Genomic DNA, 18,160 nt, shown 5'->3' on the forward strand with positions numbered 1-18,160 from the left:
GCAGTAAGGTGTTTCCTTCAGACAACCAGCATAACGGCGATGCTGACTTCCCACAAGGAGGGGTGGGGTTAGAAAAGGTCGACCCTAAAAATGCACACTCACCTTATCCCACGGATATCCGTCTCCGGTGGTAAGGTCCCAACAAGTACATAGCTAACACAAAAACTACCCACGAAAAGGTCGTGTGTGACCGACCTCAAGCAGTTATCCCTTGGGCACTGCGGTCACGCTCTCAGGTCATTAAGACCACTTCTAACCCATGTTTGGAACTAGTCGGCTAGACATACCTGCACCTCGGTTTGAATTCAGACAACCAATACAAATTTAGGAGAAATCTACCCAGTTGAACGAATCATTAACTATTTGTACTTAGTAGTTCAGTGGATAATATATTGAGTGTTTGAAGCTAGAGATACTGGGTTAGATTCTCGGTGAAATCATAAACTCTAAGGGTCGGGTACATCCTGTTGACGAGTCTCATATAGGATGAGACGCGCTTCTTGGATTCCATCGTTACCCACTATTCAACTCTGCTTATTAAAATAAATTACAGAAGTTCCTAGTTTTCTCCTGCTTACTTATTATTAGAATCCTTCAGTGCTTCCTAAGATTACTATCATTTTCGGCAAAATTTAGGCTTTCAAATAAAAGAAATACTGTTTTTTACCTAAATTTTTGTGCTTATATGTAAATTATTAATTTAAATTAACATTCCCCAATAACTTGACTGAAATTGAGTCCTGATTATTTAGAAGACATTACATGTAGAAATTATTTTTGAACTGATTCCCGAATGCCCTGATACGACCGAGGGTGGGGGAGAGTCAACTCCCCCTCTCCAAATGCTCTTACATGGACATGTGTATATAGCCTCCGCCAGGGAAGTCCTTTTTACTGCCTCCTCTCAACTGGGGTGTTGTTTACTAAAATGAGAGGACGAAAAGCGAATGTCCGACGCTTTAACCAGGTTGGTGGATATGGAGGATCTACCTAGGGGAGTTGGAAAATCCTCATCTCAAACCAATGGTGCACATGGCTCCAGGATCTTTCTTCCGCGGTGTTAAACCCTTTTTGAAGTATTTTACTCCCATCAAAGTTGATCTTATGTCCTGTTTTGTACGAACGTAGCACTATTGTCAATCTATGCTCAAATATCTTGAGATCAATCGGGGACTTATGGACACATTTCAAACACTATTTCACCGTTTCATTCATGAAATTTGATCTCAAAGACAAAATCTTGTTATTCTTCACTTAAAAGTTTATCTCATGGTATCACTTGAACGGAAGTAGACCCTTACATTACGTTTATTTAGAATCTTGTTTATTTCCTCTGATGTTTCTGCATGATATGAGGTGACAACAACGTTCTTTCATTCTCTCAGTATACAATCTAAGTTAGTCTTTCTTTCATTCTTAGCAGTCTTCTTTTATATCCCTTTAACATAGTTGTTTACACTGTATGAACAAAAAGTTCATTTCATCTGTCTATCTCCTTTCTTTGTAATGAGATTACAACTCCTGTTAAGCTTTGACTACAACATAGCTGGATAAAACATTTTAATAATTCTTTCTGGTTAGCGTTTTTTTAGCCAGTTGGTTTTCTACAGGATGGGGTTGCTAACCCCATGCCCAAACCTCCTCCTTTACCCGGGCTTGGGACCGGCAGTAGCCCCCGGAGGAGCTACAGGCAGAGTTGGAATTACTTAAATTCTAGTCACTGAAATGATGTAAAATACAATTTTCATTTGTTCATCCATTTTAATATGCTTTTCTTTTCTATTTACCAGAAGATCCATATATTCCTAGTTATATGGATCCAGCCAATGGTCCTGAACCTTGTGTTGTATGTGGTGATAATGCAACTGGATTTCATTATCGTGCTATGACATGTGAAGGTTGTAAAGGATTTTTTCGACGTTCAGTACAAAAGAAACTAGTTTATACTTGTAAATACAATGGACGATGTTCTGTATCGGATAAACAAAATCGTAATAGTTGTCAAAAATGTCGCTTTGATCGATGTATTAAAGGTGGTATGGCAAAAGATTGTAAGTTGAAAACAATTATTTTGTTTGCATAACTATGGTCTTGTATTTTAATTTGAACTGATGATTAGTATTATTATTTAAGTTTGTTATTTAAGCCGCAAACTGAAAGCTAGAATTGAACGAATCGCTGAGTATCAGACTTCCTAGCAATGTCCATTTATTATCCGCTACTTGAGATTGAACACAAAACCTTCGATCTCGTGCGCACTTACCTTTGCCAGGGAAGTCCTACTCACTGCCTTCTCATGGCATTACTGTTGTTTACCAAACTGAGAGGACGAAAAGCGAATGTCCGGTGCTTTAACCGGGTTGCTGGACACAATGCATCCACCTAGGGGAGTTGGAAAACCCTGATTCCAAACCAATGGTGTAAATGGGCACCAGTACCCTGAAGGAACAAATGGCGTATGAACCAATCGTTGGTCACCGGCTACCATAAGACTGCATCTCCTTAAGATGCTCCACTGCTTTGTGGATCAGATCTTTAGGTCAAAGGCTCTGGGTGTGGCTCCCTAAGAAGACCACTTGCTTCGGTTTGGGCACCTGTGTAGTATCACAGCCCTCACACAAATCAAATGAGATTTATGTGGCGCATATTTATCTGGTGCTTCCTTGTACCATTATTTATGTGTTTAAATAAATAAATAAATGTTTAACATTCATACCACTAGTCCGAGACTAAACGGTGTACAAATGTAACTTTAGTCAGTCAGTAGTAACGCGCGATCATCAGCTTCCTTCAGTGTAAAGTCTCTTCACATTTAACACTGTTGAACCTCACTGTTTAATGCTCCTCACTAGAACTACAGAAATTCGCTCTGGAAGCTAGTCACTAGTGAACATGTTAGTCCGTGTTCTCAATAACATTCAACAGTCTCCACAACCCGTAGTGTTTTCTAGAGGCTAAGCTTTTCTTATCTCTATCTCTGACCCTTTCATGTGAGTAAACTGTTTTTCATATGAACGAATATTGTAGCAATATCATTGGGTTTCAAATATACCCAATTAATAGTAATGCTTTGGTAAATTTTCTTCGAACATCCATAAGTATATTCATCTAACTTCTTCACATAGATTTCTTATTAACAGTAATCTATACATATACTAGGTTAAAAAAGGGCACTATGTAAGAATGACAAATCGACTGATGCAGTAGTAAATCTTCACAAAAATCAAGTGGTTCGAACATGTATTATGTATCACAAAATATTGCCTACCCTAACAACAAATATTGTTTGGTGTTGGAGTAGGATGTAAGAGATTAAGGGATGGTCAAACCAAAATATCCCATCAGTTCATGAAGTCACTGACCATAGGAATGAGTCATATTAATAAGTGCAGACTCTTTTTTGTTTATATTTCGCTAATTTGTATTTTTTTCTTTTCGAGTCATATCTTCGATGCTTAATCTTTTCTAATACTTCTGATGACGTTACTGCTTCTACTATTCTAGGATTTGGTCTGACTTTTCACTCTGCTAATACTGTATTTCAAATAGGACCAATGTACGTACGTCTCAGTATCTATGTTGCGACTGACTGATTCTGATTACTGTTTGTAATGTTTAACATAACTTTAATCATAAGCAAAGATGGATAGTGGCTAGTAGTGGAATACAGGACGCGCGTTTCGTCCTATTTGGGACTCGTCAGCCGGATGTACCTGCATCCCAAACTTGTTGATGTTCACTCTTGGACTCGAACCTAGTACCCGTCGCTTCAAACGCCATCGCGTTATCCACTCAGCTACTGTGTCCTGATGTCCATTTTTGCTTATAATGTTTGTGAATTAAGGCTATATCGAGACAATACGCACAGTATGCACATATGCCAATTAGAGACTGACCAACTGCAGTCCCAAATATCAACGGGAAGATTCAAACAAACAATACTAAGTGAATATAAATTTAATCAGTCTAAATTATATTCACATTTGAGTTAACAATATCTTAAAGTTATGCATTTAGTATTGGGTCAGTCTTCGAGCATTTTGATGGGGTGTAACTGGAATAAGTGGATGAAACTTCTTATATTTTGCTATAAATAGATCTTTGTATTTCATTTATCTGATATAATCAGAAGGGGGGTTTATGGAGATTTTAGTAATTTTATGGTTTAAATCATGAGTCAACTGAAGCTAGACCACAATCGAAAACCTGGAAGCACTAAACAGCCGTTACGTCCTAGTATGCCACTCCTCAGCAGTGGGATTCCAACCCAGGACCTATTCGTGTCACACGCGGACACTTAACCTCTAGACCACTGAGTCAACATCCAACTGTGTTAATGTCTAACTTCAACCAATCCACGAAATTGAGCGACAAATCCACCATTGTCTTCAGTGAGTTGATATCTCACAACAGACCTGGTTGAACTCCACTAGTCACTGCTTTTTACTAGAACTCCAGGAAATACCTCTGATGTAAGCGAGTATTAATTAGATGAGATGAAATGAATGCTTGATGGATCTCTCTGTATCATATTCATTATGAACAGAATCATTTTTCAGTTAATTTATCTTTCTTGTACTCGAAGGAAACTAACAACAGAGTTTATGAGTATCATTATGCTATGAAATTCCAAATTAAGACTTATACTACTTTCCATCCAACAAGTAATCATATCTCCATTGTAAACTGGCTATTCTTATAGAATTTTTTAGTCAAAGGGTTACATTTTGTTCCCCTTGTAAAATTAAGATTGACAGTATTCAACTTCTATCACTAGTATAGTTCTGTAAGCGAATTACTATCTCAGATCTTTTTATCAATATTTATGTAAAACATCCTGGAAATAAACTTTTTTGGGTTCAGCAGAAAGGTACAGTTAATGTCTCTTTTCGTTTGTTAAAGCTTCATTGATAAATAGTACCACAAGTTCTCAGCCTAGTAAATGAACTTGTACGTTGTTGTTAAATATAATATGAAGTAGGTCAACAGGTTGATAAGGTGATTAACTCTTGGTGACTAAGGTAACTAGAATGTACAGCAAAAGCCTCATCTAATTAATCAATTAGATCTCCAGTCGAATTAAGGTATAAGAAGAAGAATGTGACTCCTAAAACAGTCAAGATCAGTGATTGGTGATGTTAAATGATCCAAAATTACGATGTAAACACAGATATTAGTCATTCAGACGCAACATAGATTCTGGCAAATGAGCACATAGGTTCACATTGCCATACACAGTTAGCACAAGGAGATAAAATTGTCAGGGCAAATCCCATAGTTGTAGAGACAGTGACAGAATTAATGTTAATAGGAAAGACTAGGAGTCGAAGATATGATTCATGAAGAAAATTAAAAAAATGGAATAATTAAGATCTAATAGAAAATAGAGTGAATGGACTTACATCATTCAGATCGATTTTGAAACATGTCACTGAAAGCCTCTAACCATTAGTTACAATAATCATGCGGATCTTAATCAAGTAGTTTGCACCTGCCTACATGGCTCATCCCAACAGTCAGTGTCTTTATGGACTGATGCCATGCCTTGATTTGGTCTCCTATACTCCTACATAGAAAATGATCACGCGTCAAGGTGTTTGGGCATACGTCACACATATCCCAACCATCTCAGTCAATAACAATTCACTCATCAATTGATTCATCATCCTTACCTTGTACTCTGCATTTCACCTCAGAATTTTTAATACGATGATCCCAAGATATATATGAGGACGTCTATAATTGAATACTAATAATCTACAAAGGTTCTCTATTTTTAAAGACCATATTTCACACTCATAAAGAAAAACGAAAGCAAGTTGTTGGGTAATAGACTCATCCTTTAGTTGGCAGACGGATATCTCACCTATGCCACAAATTCTTGATGAAATTTCGCTAGGCACCAACCCATCAGGACTGATGAAACTCACAGGATGTGCTCAACTGCTTCGCTCCTTATCACTAGCTGAGGCGTTGATACAGATCAGTCCTCTTGCAAAATTTTGTATTTAAATGGAGAGAAATGAATCCCAAACATGCTAATATTGTTACTTAAGGCGGTTAAAAGACTAAAGTTTTTGAGAGTCTTTGCCAAGCAGAATGATATCATTTGCGTATTCTAGGTTAACAAAAGAATCTCCTGATAGATTGATTCTTGATAAGTAATATGATAAGAGTGTTTTTGACAATAACAAAGATGTTCAAGTTTCTCCAAATAAGTTTAGTTTTGAAATGAAACACTAACCAATGGATTTACTTCTCAATTTCCTTTTCTTTAAAAAGTGGTTTTGGATGAAGAAAAACGTTTAGCAAAACGTCGTTTAATTGAAGCAAATCGTGCACGTAAACGTGCTGAATCTGATAATGCAATACAACAAAGTCAAATCAATTCTGGTCCAAGTCCACCTAAACAAACTAGTTACCTACCTCCAACACCTTCTTCTATTTCAAGTGCTGTTTCACCACTTCATCGTTCTCCGTTAATGTCTCAACAGAATGTAATTTCAGCACAAATTAGACAATCACAAATTAAACCACCAATGGTAACAACTAATCAATCACGTTCAGTACTACATAATTATCCATCGATAACAGCTCAAACAGGTGTAATGAATTTTACCAATTTATCACCAACTGATGGTAATTCAACTCAATTACATATATCTACAAATCTTAGTCCAACAATACAATCCTCTACTAATAATCTTGATCAACATAATTCAACATCAATTCAACCAACAATATATGATCCAAATTGTGCTATGCTTCCATTATTACAAACATCACCAACAAGAAATAATCTTATCTATTCCGATGGAAATTCTCCTATAAATCAACATAGTCACTATGTAAGTACTAATCATCATCAACCACATCATCATCAACATCATCAACATCATCATCAACAACATCCTACTGGTCATCCACTTCAAGTACCAACAACAGATTTAATGCCAAATAATACACTTCATTCAAGTTCATTAGTGAATATATCTTCCAGTATTCCGTTAGATGAATCCAATCAACTATATTGGTCAAATAATTCAACAATTGAGAATACATTTCATCATCATCATCCATTAACTACTATACATAGTGGTATCAATCCAATTCATCAACATCATCAACTTCCATTACAACAACATCAAAATAATTTTATTCAACCAATTGTAACTGATCAAAGTTGGAATAATGAACAATTTACCCAATCGATAATCGATACTGGTAACAATATTTCACAATATTGTCCAGTAAGCTTAATCAATGATACTTTATCATATGATCAACATCAACGAAATCAACATCCTCATCATCATCACCAACATCATCATCATGATCATCATCATCAACAACAACAGCAACAGCAGCAGCAGCAACAACAACAACCGTCATCAATGTCACATCAAACTCATGATGTTAATTTAGTTATGAAACAAACGAATCCTATGAATATTTTTCATTTCGATCCACTGATAAAGAATGATGATGTTAGTGGAATGAAAATTGCTAAGTTGGATGAGAGAAAATTTACTATGCCAATTACTTCTATAAATACACCTTCTACTATTAATTCATTTTCTAATACTGACTATTCATCGTCTTTATCATCATCATCATCGTCGTCGTCTTGTTCCTTGTCATCATCATCATCGTTGTCATTATCCTCATCTTCGTCGTCGGTAACTCTAACAAAAAACACTGAAGATCAATTACAGTTAAATTCAAAAAACGATGATACTTTAAATGTAACCGACGAATTATTTGTATGGACAGTTGATGATCAAAATCTAATTAATTCAATATGTAATGCTTATGAATCTACATATTTTGATAAAGATTCAGTGAGTTTAATTATTTATTAATTTGTTTCAGATGTATGAAACTTTAGAGGAGTTGGATGTTTGAAATGAAAGTTACTGGGTTCAGGTCTCTCGACCGTTGCTGATACCTTGACGTGATGGTCGGGCTTTCCTATCGTGATGGACCAATCGAGCTATAATGGCTGGAACAATCGTTCCTCAAGGTCCTACCATGCCAGACAGGTCGGTTGAAGAGCGGTAAGACTAAAAGCAGCAAACCCAAGGTCCGAAGGCGAAGTCGTACTGCTGACTGTACAGAGGTGTGACAGCAGTAAGGTGTTTCCTTCAGACAACCAGCATAACGGCGATGCTGACTTCCCACAAGGAGGGGCGGGGTTAGAAAAGGTCGACCCTAAAAATGCACACTCACCTTATCCCACGGATATCCGTCTCCGGTGGTAAGGTCCCAACAAGTACATAGCTAACACAAAAACTACCCACGAAAAGGTCGTGTGTGACCGACCTCAAGCAGTTATCCCTTGGGCACTGCGGTCACGCTCTCAGGTCATTGAGACCAGGTCTCAGTGTGAACATCGACATTAAAATACAGCTAATATTTAGCTGAAGGGTTTTAAATGGGATAAAATGTGCATCCTGGATTTTACGGCTTTTCATTATTCAACTTTATTGAAGTTAAAGATTATGTAGACCGAAATGTCAAATAAGTCAGTATGTAGTCTCACTATTCTGAACCTAGAAAGATTAAGATATAAACTGGTGGTTATGTGATATAACAAAAGACAAACTCTACCACTAGCCATTTAACTTACTCGGAACACAAGAAGATATCTAGCAATTTAGATGATTGACATTAACTCTAAATTAGGTGCGTTAAACCGAGAAGAAATATGCAGTGATGAGGGATTTTGTATAAAAACCCAACAAATAGATAACCTGTCTGTCTGTTGAGTTAAATCAACAGCGAAAATAGAAGTGTTTCATCTTTATCCACCAGCTCTGATTGTGGTTAGTGGAGGACTATCTATCCTTGAAATTGATTTAGGAAAACTAATAGAGAAACAACTGATTTGAATTGGGGAAAATTATTGTGCCCTCTACGCTTAACGGAGTGGAGAATGAATAGGATAACTTATTTATTTGTTTATTTAAACACATAAATATTGGTACGAAGGGACACTAGATACATATGCGCCACACAAATCTCACTTGATTTATGTGAGGGCTGTGATACTGCCCGGGTACCCAAACTGAAGCAGGTGGTTTTCTTAGGGGGCCACACCCGGAGTCTTTGACCGAAAGGTCTGACCCACAATGTAGTGGGGCATCGTGAGGAGATGCAGTCCCATGGTAGCCGGTGACCAACGATTGATTCATACGCCATTTGTTCCCTCAGGATACTGGAACCCGTGTGCACCAATTGTTTTGAATCAGGGTTTTCCAACTCCCCTAGGTAGTTGCGTTGTGTCCACCAACCCTGTTAAGGCACCGGACATTCGCCTTTCGTCTTCCTAATTTCGTAAACAACACCTGTGGTGCGAGAAGACAGTGAGTAGGACTTACCTGGAGGAGGTTATATACGCGTGTCTGTGTGAGAGCATTTGGAGGGGGAGAGCGTACTCTCCCCACTCTCGGCCGTACCAGGGCATTTGGGGGCGAAAAACGGTAATCTTAGTCATGAATTAATTTACTCGCCAGGTCATGTTTTAGTATTCTGGAAATTGTACTGAAGTAATATGTCAACCTATTTTAGTCTCTTTCTTTAAATACTATTCATCATTTCAAAGCCTATGATTAGTTGTCTTTTAAAAAAATCAGGTCAAGTAGTGTCTTTTAAAGGTATCCATTTTCTCTAATATTTTGTAATTTAGTGCCAAGAGAGACATTTCCGTTGATGCCCTACAAAGAGGCTTTCTCACCAGATTGTGGAACTAAGACACTTTTTTTTTCTGGAAGAAGATACTGACAAGATGTAGTTTTCTAAAGGTTTTGATTAACAATTTTATAATGTTTGGAATATGTCTCCCTCTTTCTATACTCAAACGTTATTTCATTTCTGTTGTGTGTTTCTATGCGTTCGTAAAATGTGATAACTTTAAATGGTATATCTTTGACGGGTAGATGGATTAGAGATAGATGCACTAGACTTCTAAACACTGAGTTAATAATTCCAACCCTACCTCGTTTATATAGATTTGCGAAGCTAGTTAGTATCACTGTCTCACATACATATAGTCACAAATGAAGCCTGTCTAATATTTGAGTGAACTAGGTTCATTGTAGGTACGTTTAATCATCTGTCTGTTGTATTCTGTTGTGTCCGACTATGATATTGATACATTAGCTTCCGATGCGCAGCCCAACCAACTACCTGAGTGGGGAAACTGATATATATATATATCCCATAGAAATTTGAGCCACATATCTCCACCATATGTGTGCGTCTCATTCCCTTAAAAATAAAATGTAAATCCGGACCAATCCCATGTGTTTATCATCTGGCTGATATCTGATTAAGCCATTGTATATCTCCCCTATTCTGTTTACATTCCATTTTCTTAATTAAAATATTAATATATGTGTAATACGTGGAATCAGCAGTCAAAAGAAGGCAGGACAGATCTGAAAGCACAGCACACAATGTTAATCGAGAACTTCACACATACGGAGTGGAAGTCACGAGTCAAAATTCGCGAGGGAAGTACAGAGGGAAAAGTCAGTTTACAAAGTAGTCTTATGATTCATCCTGTAAGCTCAGTGTATGTAGGGCTTGCTCTTCTTCCTCCAAAGAGTTTATGCTTGGTTGCCCTGTAATAGAAAGAAAATAGAATCTGGCGTTGTCACGTCATACGTGGCGATTTCAACTCCGCTACATATTTATATCATTAAATCTATCAATAATAAATATTATTTTATATAAACGAGATCATGAGTCAATTGAAACTAGACCGCCATGAAAAACCTGGAAGCACTGGACGGCCGTTTCGTCTTATTGTGGGACTCCTCAGCAGTGTGCATCCACGATCCTGCTTCCAGGTTTTCCATGGTGATCTAGCTTCAATTAACTCATAATCTCAACTATATAAAATTATTAATATCTCAACAGTTACGGGTATAACTGAAGACACTGACAACTGGACTGAGCCATGTTAGTAGGTGTAGACTACCTGGTTGGGATTCACGAGATGATAGCAACCGATGGTTAGAGACCTTGAATGACATGGTTCAAAATCGTTTGCAATGGCGAAGGTGCATCCACTCTTTGTGTTCTCCCAAACTCTGATCTTCTGAATTCCTCATGTCTCTATCTTTTTCCTCTTTCCGAATTTATTCCACTATATTATACTCCTTCAATAACATCTTCAAACCGTAATCTTCCGGATTACTGCTTATACTCTTACTACTTCTATCACTATTGGATTTGAATCGACAACTACATCTCTGTGCTAATGTGGTATGGCAACTCGAACTGATGTACGTACGTACGAAGTTCTACGTTGTGACTGACTGACTGACTGACTGAATATCTCAACAAAACCCCCTTCTAATAAATATAATTATTTATTGTTAAATAAGAAATTTACATGAATCTTTGTATGTGTATTTCTCAAGCCTAATAACAAAACAATTCAAAATCAATTATCTGGTACAAATAATAAAGATGTTACACAATCTGGTGATAATTCTCAACAGAATTCAGGTGAATTTGTAATTAAAAGTATTGTGGACTCACATGTGACCGGATTTCTCACAAAGGTAAGTTAGTTAGTTAGTTAGTAAGTACATAAGTAGGTAGGTAAGTAAGCAAGTTAGTTAGTTAGTTGGTTAGTTAGTATGTAAGTAGGTAGGTAAGCAAGTAAGTAAGACAGTTAGTTAGTAAGTAAGCAGGTAGGTAAGTAAGTTAGTTGGTTAGTTAGTTAGTTAGTTAGTAAGTAAGTAGGTAGGTAAGTAAGCAAGTAAGCAAGTTAGTTCGTTGGTTAGTAAGTAAGTAAGCAAGATAGTTAGTAAGTAGGTAGGTAAGTAAGTAAAATAGTTGGTTAGTAAGTAAGTAAGATAGTTAGTTAGTTAGTAAGTAAGTAAGTAAGATAGTTAGTTAGTTGGTTAGTAAGTAAGTAAGTAAGATAGTTAGTTGGTTAGTAAGTAAGTAAGTAAGATAGTTGGCTAGTTATTTAGTTAATTAGTTATTTAAATAGTTAGTCAGTCAGTCAGTCAGTTAGTTACTTAGTTAGTAATCATAATGTTCATTATGGTAATTATATAAAGTTGAATTGCCCATTTTTTTTGTTTTTTTTGGTTTGATGAGAAACACTAAGCGTAAAAGATGGATCAACTTACTAATTGGATATTAAGAGTGAAGAAACATATTGGTTAAATGACTAGGTTTTCAATCAGTAGGTCACTAGTTCGAACCCTGCCTAATTTAATTTGACGTAAATAACCGAATAATATAATTCGTTTTTATGCTAAAGAATGTGACTGGAAAGTTGAGTACATCAATCTGTACTCATAAAATGAATCACATGTAATCTACAAGTTGATGAATCAGAGAGTAGACTATACTTATAAGTATGTGTAAATACTTTTGCTTAACTCAAAAGTAATACACAGATCCTTGTATAGGAGAAATATCATAATTATTGTATGAAGATGGATAGTGGCTAGCAGTGGAATCCAGTTTGATGAACGATTCGTCCTATTTGGGACTCGTCAGCTGGATGTAACTGCATCTCAGAGTTGATGTCTGTCGACATAAGTAGTATGTGATACCAATCAGAAGTGGAATACCGAGAAGCACAAGATTGGAAAGATCTAATCGAAGAACATGTGAACAGAGAGTAATTGTTATAGCAATGATGGAACAATGAAGTGTGAGACAATTGATGGAGTATTTATAAGTGACATATTGAATGTATGGTTTTCACATTTTATGAAAGAACTCTGTAATTTTATATGAAATCACAAATTGGTTATCCCTACCTAACTTCTCGTTCACAGAAATAATACTACCTATCTCTTAGATAACTATTGTCGACAGGATTCAGTGTGAAACCGTGACCCTTAACTCCTAAATAAATTCTATCAAGTAAACTGTTTTATCGATTTATGACCATTCAACTATCCGATACTAGTCAGAGAAAATATAGATTCAGTTTTCTACGTTTATTTAGTTTTTGAATAAGTAATTAGGGGTTAACTGACGATTGTAAGCAATACAAAGTAACGTATTGTCAGGTTGACTAAACTAGCTCATTATGATAGTATTACGGACGGCCGTCCAGTGCTTCCATAGTGGTCTAGCTTCAATCGACTCATGATTTCAACGAAAACCAACATATATTGAACAACTATTGAAAACAAGTAAGCACTATACAGCTGTTTCATTGTAGTACAGAACTCGTTAGCAGAGTGCGTCACTAGTAGTTAATTGCGACAGGAAATTTCAGCAGTTTTAGTGGGAAAATGTGAACAATTGAGTTCAACCATGTCATTTAGTTGGGCAGTATCATAAATCAATAGGAGTTAGACATGCAGACAATACCAACTCAGTGGTCTAAAGATTACTGACTGATATCAGCTTATAAGGGAAACTAGCTACCTGTAATACCTGAAAGTCTTGAGTTTGATTCTAGTTGTGGTCATGTACTATCACTTCTGAGGAGTTCCAAGCGAGGACAAAACAACTGTACAGTGTTTCGTAGTTTTCATTGGTTGTCCAAATTAAATTCATATATTTTCGAGTCGTATCTTCAATGACTAATCTTTCCTATTACTATTGATATTGTTACTACCTCCACTATCCTGGAATTTAATCTGACAACTTCATGTCACTGTGCTCATGAAATATGAAAACTTGAACCGATATACATAAATGAAACTTCTACATTATGACTGACTGAATGATAAACTTTATTTTATTTATTTAAGCACGTAAATATTGGTACAAAGTGGCACCAGATACATATGCGCCACACAAATCTCATTCGATTTGTGTGAGGACTGTGATACTGCCCGTTGCCCAAACTGAAGCAGGTGGTTTGCTTAGGGGGTCACACACGGAGCCTATGACCTAAAGGTTCGATCCACGAGGCAGTGGAGCATTGTGAGGATATGCAGTCCCATGGTAGCCAGTGACCAACGATTGATTCATACGCCATTTGTTCCCTCAATATACTGGAGCCCATGTATAGCACTGGTTTGGAGTGAGGGTTTTCCAACTCCACTAGTTGGACTCGCCGTGTCTACTAACCCGGTTAAAGCTCCGGACATTGGCTTTTCGTCCTCTCAATTCGGTAAACGACAGTAATGTCGTGAGAAGGGAGTGAGTAGGACATTCCTGTCAGATGCTATATACGCGTGTCCATGTGAGAGCATTTGGAGAGGGAGAGCGGACTCTCCTCACTCTCAACCGTACCAAGGCATTTGGGGGTTGTTTCATGATCTTTCTTAACTTCAATTTGGATAATAAGTCAATATCTTTAGAACTTATAGTCTACTTACATTTTATACGATAAAAATAATTGTTAGATTAGTTCAACATGTGACTTTATGTCTTGTGAATATTATTTTACATTAATCCAAATTGACAATAGGTCGTTTTAAAAAAAAGTATTCAGTAGTATATTTGGATTATACTATCAAACTATAAATCATACTGAATAAAAGTTAGTTTAAGTAATAATAATCGGATTTATGTAACCAAAAGTTGGGGTTATAATTAATTATACGTTTAATGTCCAATAGTAACTAAAAGTGTATCCTAATGTTTTCTCATTACTGACCATATTCTATGGATTATAGTTCACATAGTAAGCTATTAAGCTAATTTAGTATTTAAAAAGTGTTTTCTTTTAGAATCTCTTCATATATCAGGCACTTAAGAGTGAGCTATACTGTGAATGTAGGGGTTAATGATGCTGTTTAGTTGCTCAAACCGAAGATGTGGCAGGGTTCGAAGCTAGAATGTAATAGTTGGACGTCGAACACCTTACCTGTTTAGTAGTCGCCTTAATGTAAACCAAGATTAGTCTATTCTAGGTTTTTCTTTAGATATAAAGCCTACTTAATGTTATGATGATCTGATAATCCTTCAGAAATTTTAACTGTTATCAAAGCTTAAGTAAAAAAATGGTCTAGTCTTCTTTGAATTATAAAGTTTGCTGTGGCTTCAGGTATTTGTTTCAGTCAGTCCAGTCAGTCAGCTACAACGTAGGACCAGGCACATATATGCATCAGTCCAAGTTGCCATACCTCGTTAGCACAACAAGATAAACACTGGATTCATAGAAGTAGTTAATTTAGTGGTGGTAATATATAAAAGATAGGTTGTATATAAGGATATAGTATAGGAAGGAAGAAAGTTATGAAGCAGTTTTAATCTCAAGGTTTAAGGGAACATAAAGAGTGTATACACCTACGCCATTGTGAGTATTTGCTTCAGTCTCTCCGGAAGTTCCTTAGGTAAACTGTGCCCCTAAAATGTGACTAGCAATATGTAAACGCAACCAAAAATACAGTTCTATTCTCAATCATCAGTTCAGTTTGAAATAGCCTAATGTAAACATAAACGTTCATGAATTCATTTGGAAAAAAACAGATCTATCGAATAGTGAATTTATAACTTCGCTATTAAACAACACGAAAATATGATCAAACATAATATTAGAGTACTGTGATGTGTGCTACTGATGTCGTCAGATATAAGTTATATGTATCATCAATGGAAAGTGAAATGCCTGGCAGCAGAAGGTTAAGTAGATCAAAGAAAAGAGATATTATTGACCTTTTACGATAATAGCATTGTTTACTTGAATCTTCCCATTGATATTTAGGACTTCAATTGATCAGTCTCTTATTGACATATGTGAATCGAGTACGGATTGCCTCGATATTGACTTAAGTCACAAGCATTATAATTAAAGATGGATAGTGGCTAGCAGTGAAATCCACGATATATGTTTCGTCCTATTTTGGACTCGTCACACATAGTATGCACATATGCTAACAAGCGACTGATCAATTACAGACCTAAACAACTATGGGAAGATACAAGCAAACAATACCAAGTAAATTTAAACTTCACGCCATTGCATCAGCAGGTAGCTATCAGGACTCAGTAGCTAAGGGGATAACGTGATGGTGTTTGAAACGAACCGTACTAGATTCGAGTCCCAGAGTAAAACATCAACTCTGAGATTCAGGTACATCCATCTGGCAAGTCCCAAATAGGACGAAATGCGCGAGTCAAACTGGATTTCACTACTAGCCACTATTCATCTTTGTTTATAATTTTTTTAATTATTCAGATTGTAATTGTTTCTATTGTTTTAGTTAGATGAAGTTGAACAAGAAGATATTCAACATGCTAGAACATTTTATATGACAACATTTCATGATTTAGCTTATCTTATTGAACCAGCAATAACACGTTTAGTGAAATTTGCTAAACAAATTCAAGGATTTGATACAGTAAGTTTTAATGGATTATCAAAATAATTTTACTTCAATATCGAATCTTATAGAAGGATATTTAAGAGTGCAGTAAAGGTCTTATGTCTGATGTATCGCCTCCATTATATGTGTGTCAGCTATATTGTATTCGTAGTCCTACTTCTTATACGTGGGGAGATAAGATCAACTAAAATTCCCACAACGCCAAGTGACTTTCCAAAAATACATCCCCAACACGATAGGTTTTTAAAATTGTGTTCATTAAAGTATTAGATGACTGAAGATTATTGAAAGGAAGACCTAAACTTAGGCTTTATGTTAGCTGATACTCATCAGTAAGAAATATATGTAATCTTGAAGGAATTGATGCCAGCAACGGAATACGAAGTAGTATTACCTAGATTTTGAAGATATAAATAGATCAATTATTTTTCAAATTAATAGTTTGTGAAAGATTTAGTTAACTAATAGATGATATCACTTTTATGTAGTTGAAATCATCAGTCAATTGAAGCTAGACCACCATAGAAAACCTGGAAGCACTGGACAGCCGTTTCGTCCCATTGTGGGACTCCTCAGATATCAACTCACTGAAGACAATGGTGGATGGTGGCGAAATTTTGTGGATTGGTTGAAGTTAGACATTAACACCGTCGGATGCCTGCTCAATGGTCTAGTAGTTAAGTGCTCGCGCGTGAGACTGATAGGTCCTGGGTTCGAATCTCGTGAGGCGGGATCGTGGATGCTAACTGCTGAGGAATCCCACAGTAGGACGAGTTGGTCGTCCAGTGCTTGCACGTTTTCCATGGTGGTCTAGCTTCAATTGACTCATGATTTCAACTATAAAATGACTAAAAATTTCCACAGACCCCCTTCTGATAAAATCGAGACTTGTAATTATAGCTTTTGAAATGCTTATGGTAATTTTGTCCAAGAACAGGTCAGATGTAATTAGGTGTTGGAATCAAGGAAACATAAAGAATGGGTGGTATAATAGTTGAGTGGAGTTCAGAGGCAGATAAGATAAATTGTGTGATAATTCTAGAGGTAATAAAGTATAAGATGGGTTACGTAATAATTGAATAGTTCACATAATTTAAGAGAATCACGTGAGCGGAAATGTTTGAATGAAAGGGTGGTTTAAGAATTGGGTAATGAAAGAGGAATATAATACAATACCAAATATTAACCGAAACAAAACTAATAATCAAAAAAACAAAAAAATTGGATTATCAGGGTAGTAATAAGTTTATTACAGTCTCTTTTTGAATACATATATCCGGTTTAAGTTTTCTTTATTGCGATCGCTTCAGCAAACCGGAGAGCAGCCGTACTTCTTTGTCTGATAATAATTTTGGAAGCATGAGACTTATTAATGGTACGCTCGGTGTCAAATAAATGCTGAGCTATCGCACTGTTGAGAGCCCTGGTTCCTCGCAATCTCAGTTGGTTGTAAGCAACTGACTAGAAACCACCAAATATAATTCATATTATTCTGCATTAATATTTGTTCTGGCTTTATAAAAGTTTATAAAAACAAGAGACAACCTAATTATATCCATTGTTATCAGTTTAGATGGTAAAAAATTCGGTCAATTGGTTAAACAATGTTTTTATTGGATTAAATTATGTGATAACCTTCGGGTCAATAAGGGTCAACTCTTTTGTTCAGCACAGTGTTTGTTTAATCAATATCTAGTGATGTATTATTAAGAGATTGATTTCAACAGAATTCAATATTTAAAACATACTTGGTTGATAGGATTCGATTTGCATTATGAAGAACTTGACACATATGACATTGATCACTACCCAGTGATCAATCAATTGTAAATACATCTCAGTCCTACAGGAAGTCGATTGTGGCCTAGATAGCTTAGTGGCAACGTCTCTGA

At 36.2% G+C, this 18,160-nt stretch overlaps 1 protein-coding gene across 1 annotated transcript in view; it reads left to right on the forward strand.

Moving 5' to 3' along the window:
• Smp_134490 (putative thyroid hormone receptor) overlaps positions 1-18,160 on the forward strand; it is a 36,529-nt gene that overhangs the window by 8,537 nt on the left and 9,832 nt on the right. The window contains exons 2-5 of the mRNA XM_018798739.1: positions 1,791-2,051; positions 6,283-7,841; positions 11,430-11,573; positions 16,146-16,283. Coding sequence (XP_018653651.1) covers positions 1,791-2,051; positions 6,283-7,841; positions 11,430-11,573; positions 16,146-16,283 — 2,102 coding nt within the window. The remainder of the gene's footprint in view (positions 1-1,790; positions 2,052-6,282; positions 7,842-11,429; positions 11,574-16,145; positions 16,284-18,160) is intronic.

The sequence above is a fragment of the Schistosoma mansoni genome, chromosome 7 (assembly GCF_000237925.1).
Source record: "Schistosoma mansoni strain Puerto Rico chromosome 7, complete genome".
Classification (NCBI taxonomy): domain Eukaryota; kingdom Metazoa; phylum Platyhelminthes; class Trematoda; order Strigeidida; family Schistosomatidae; genus Schistosoma; species Schistosoma mansoni.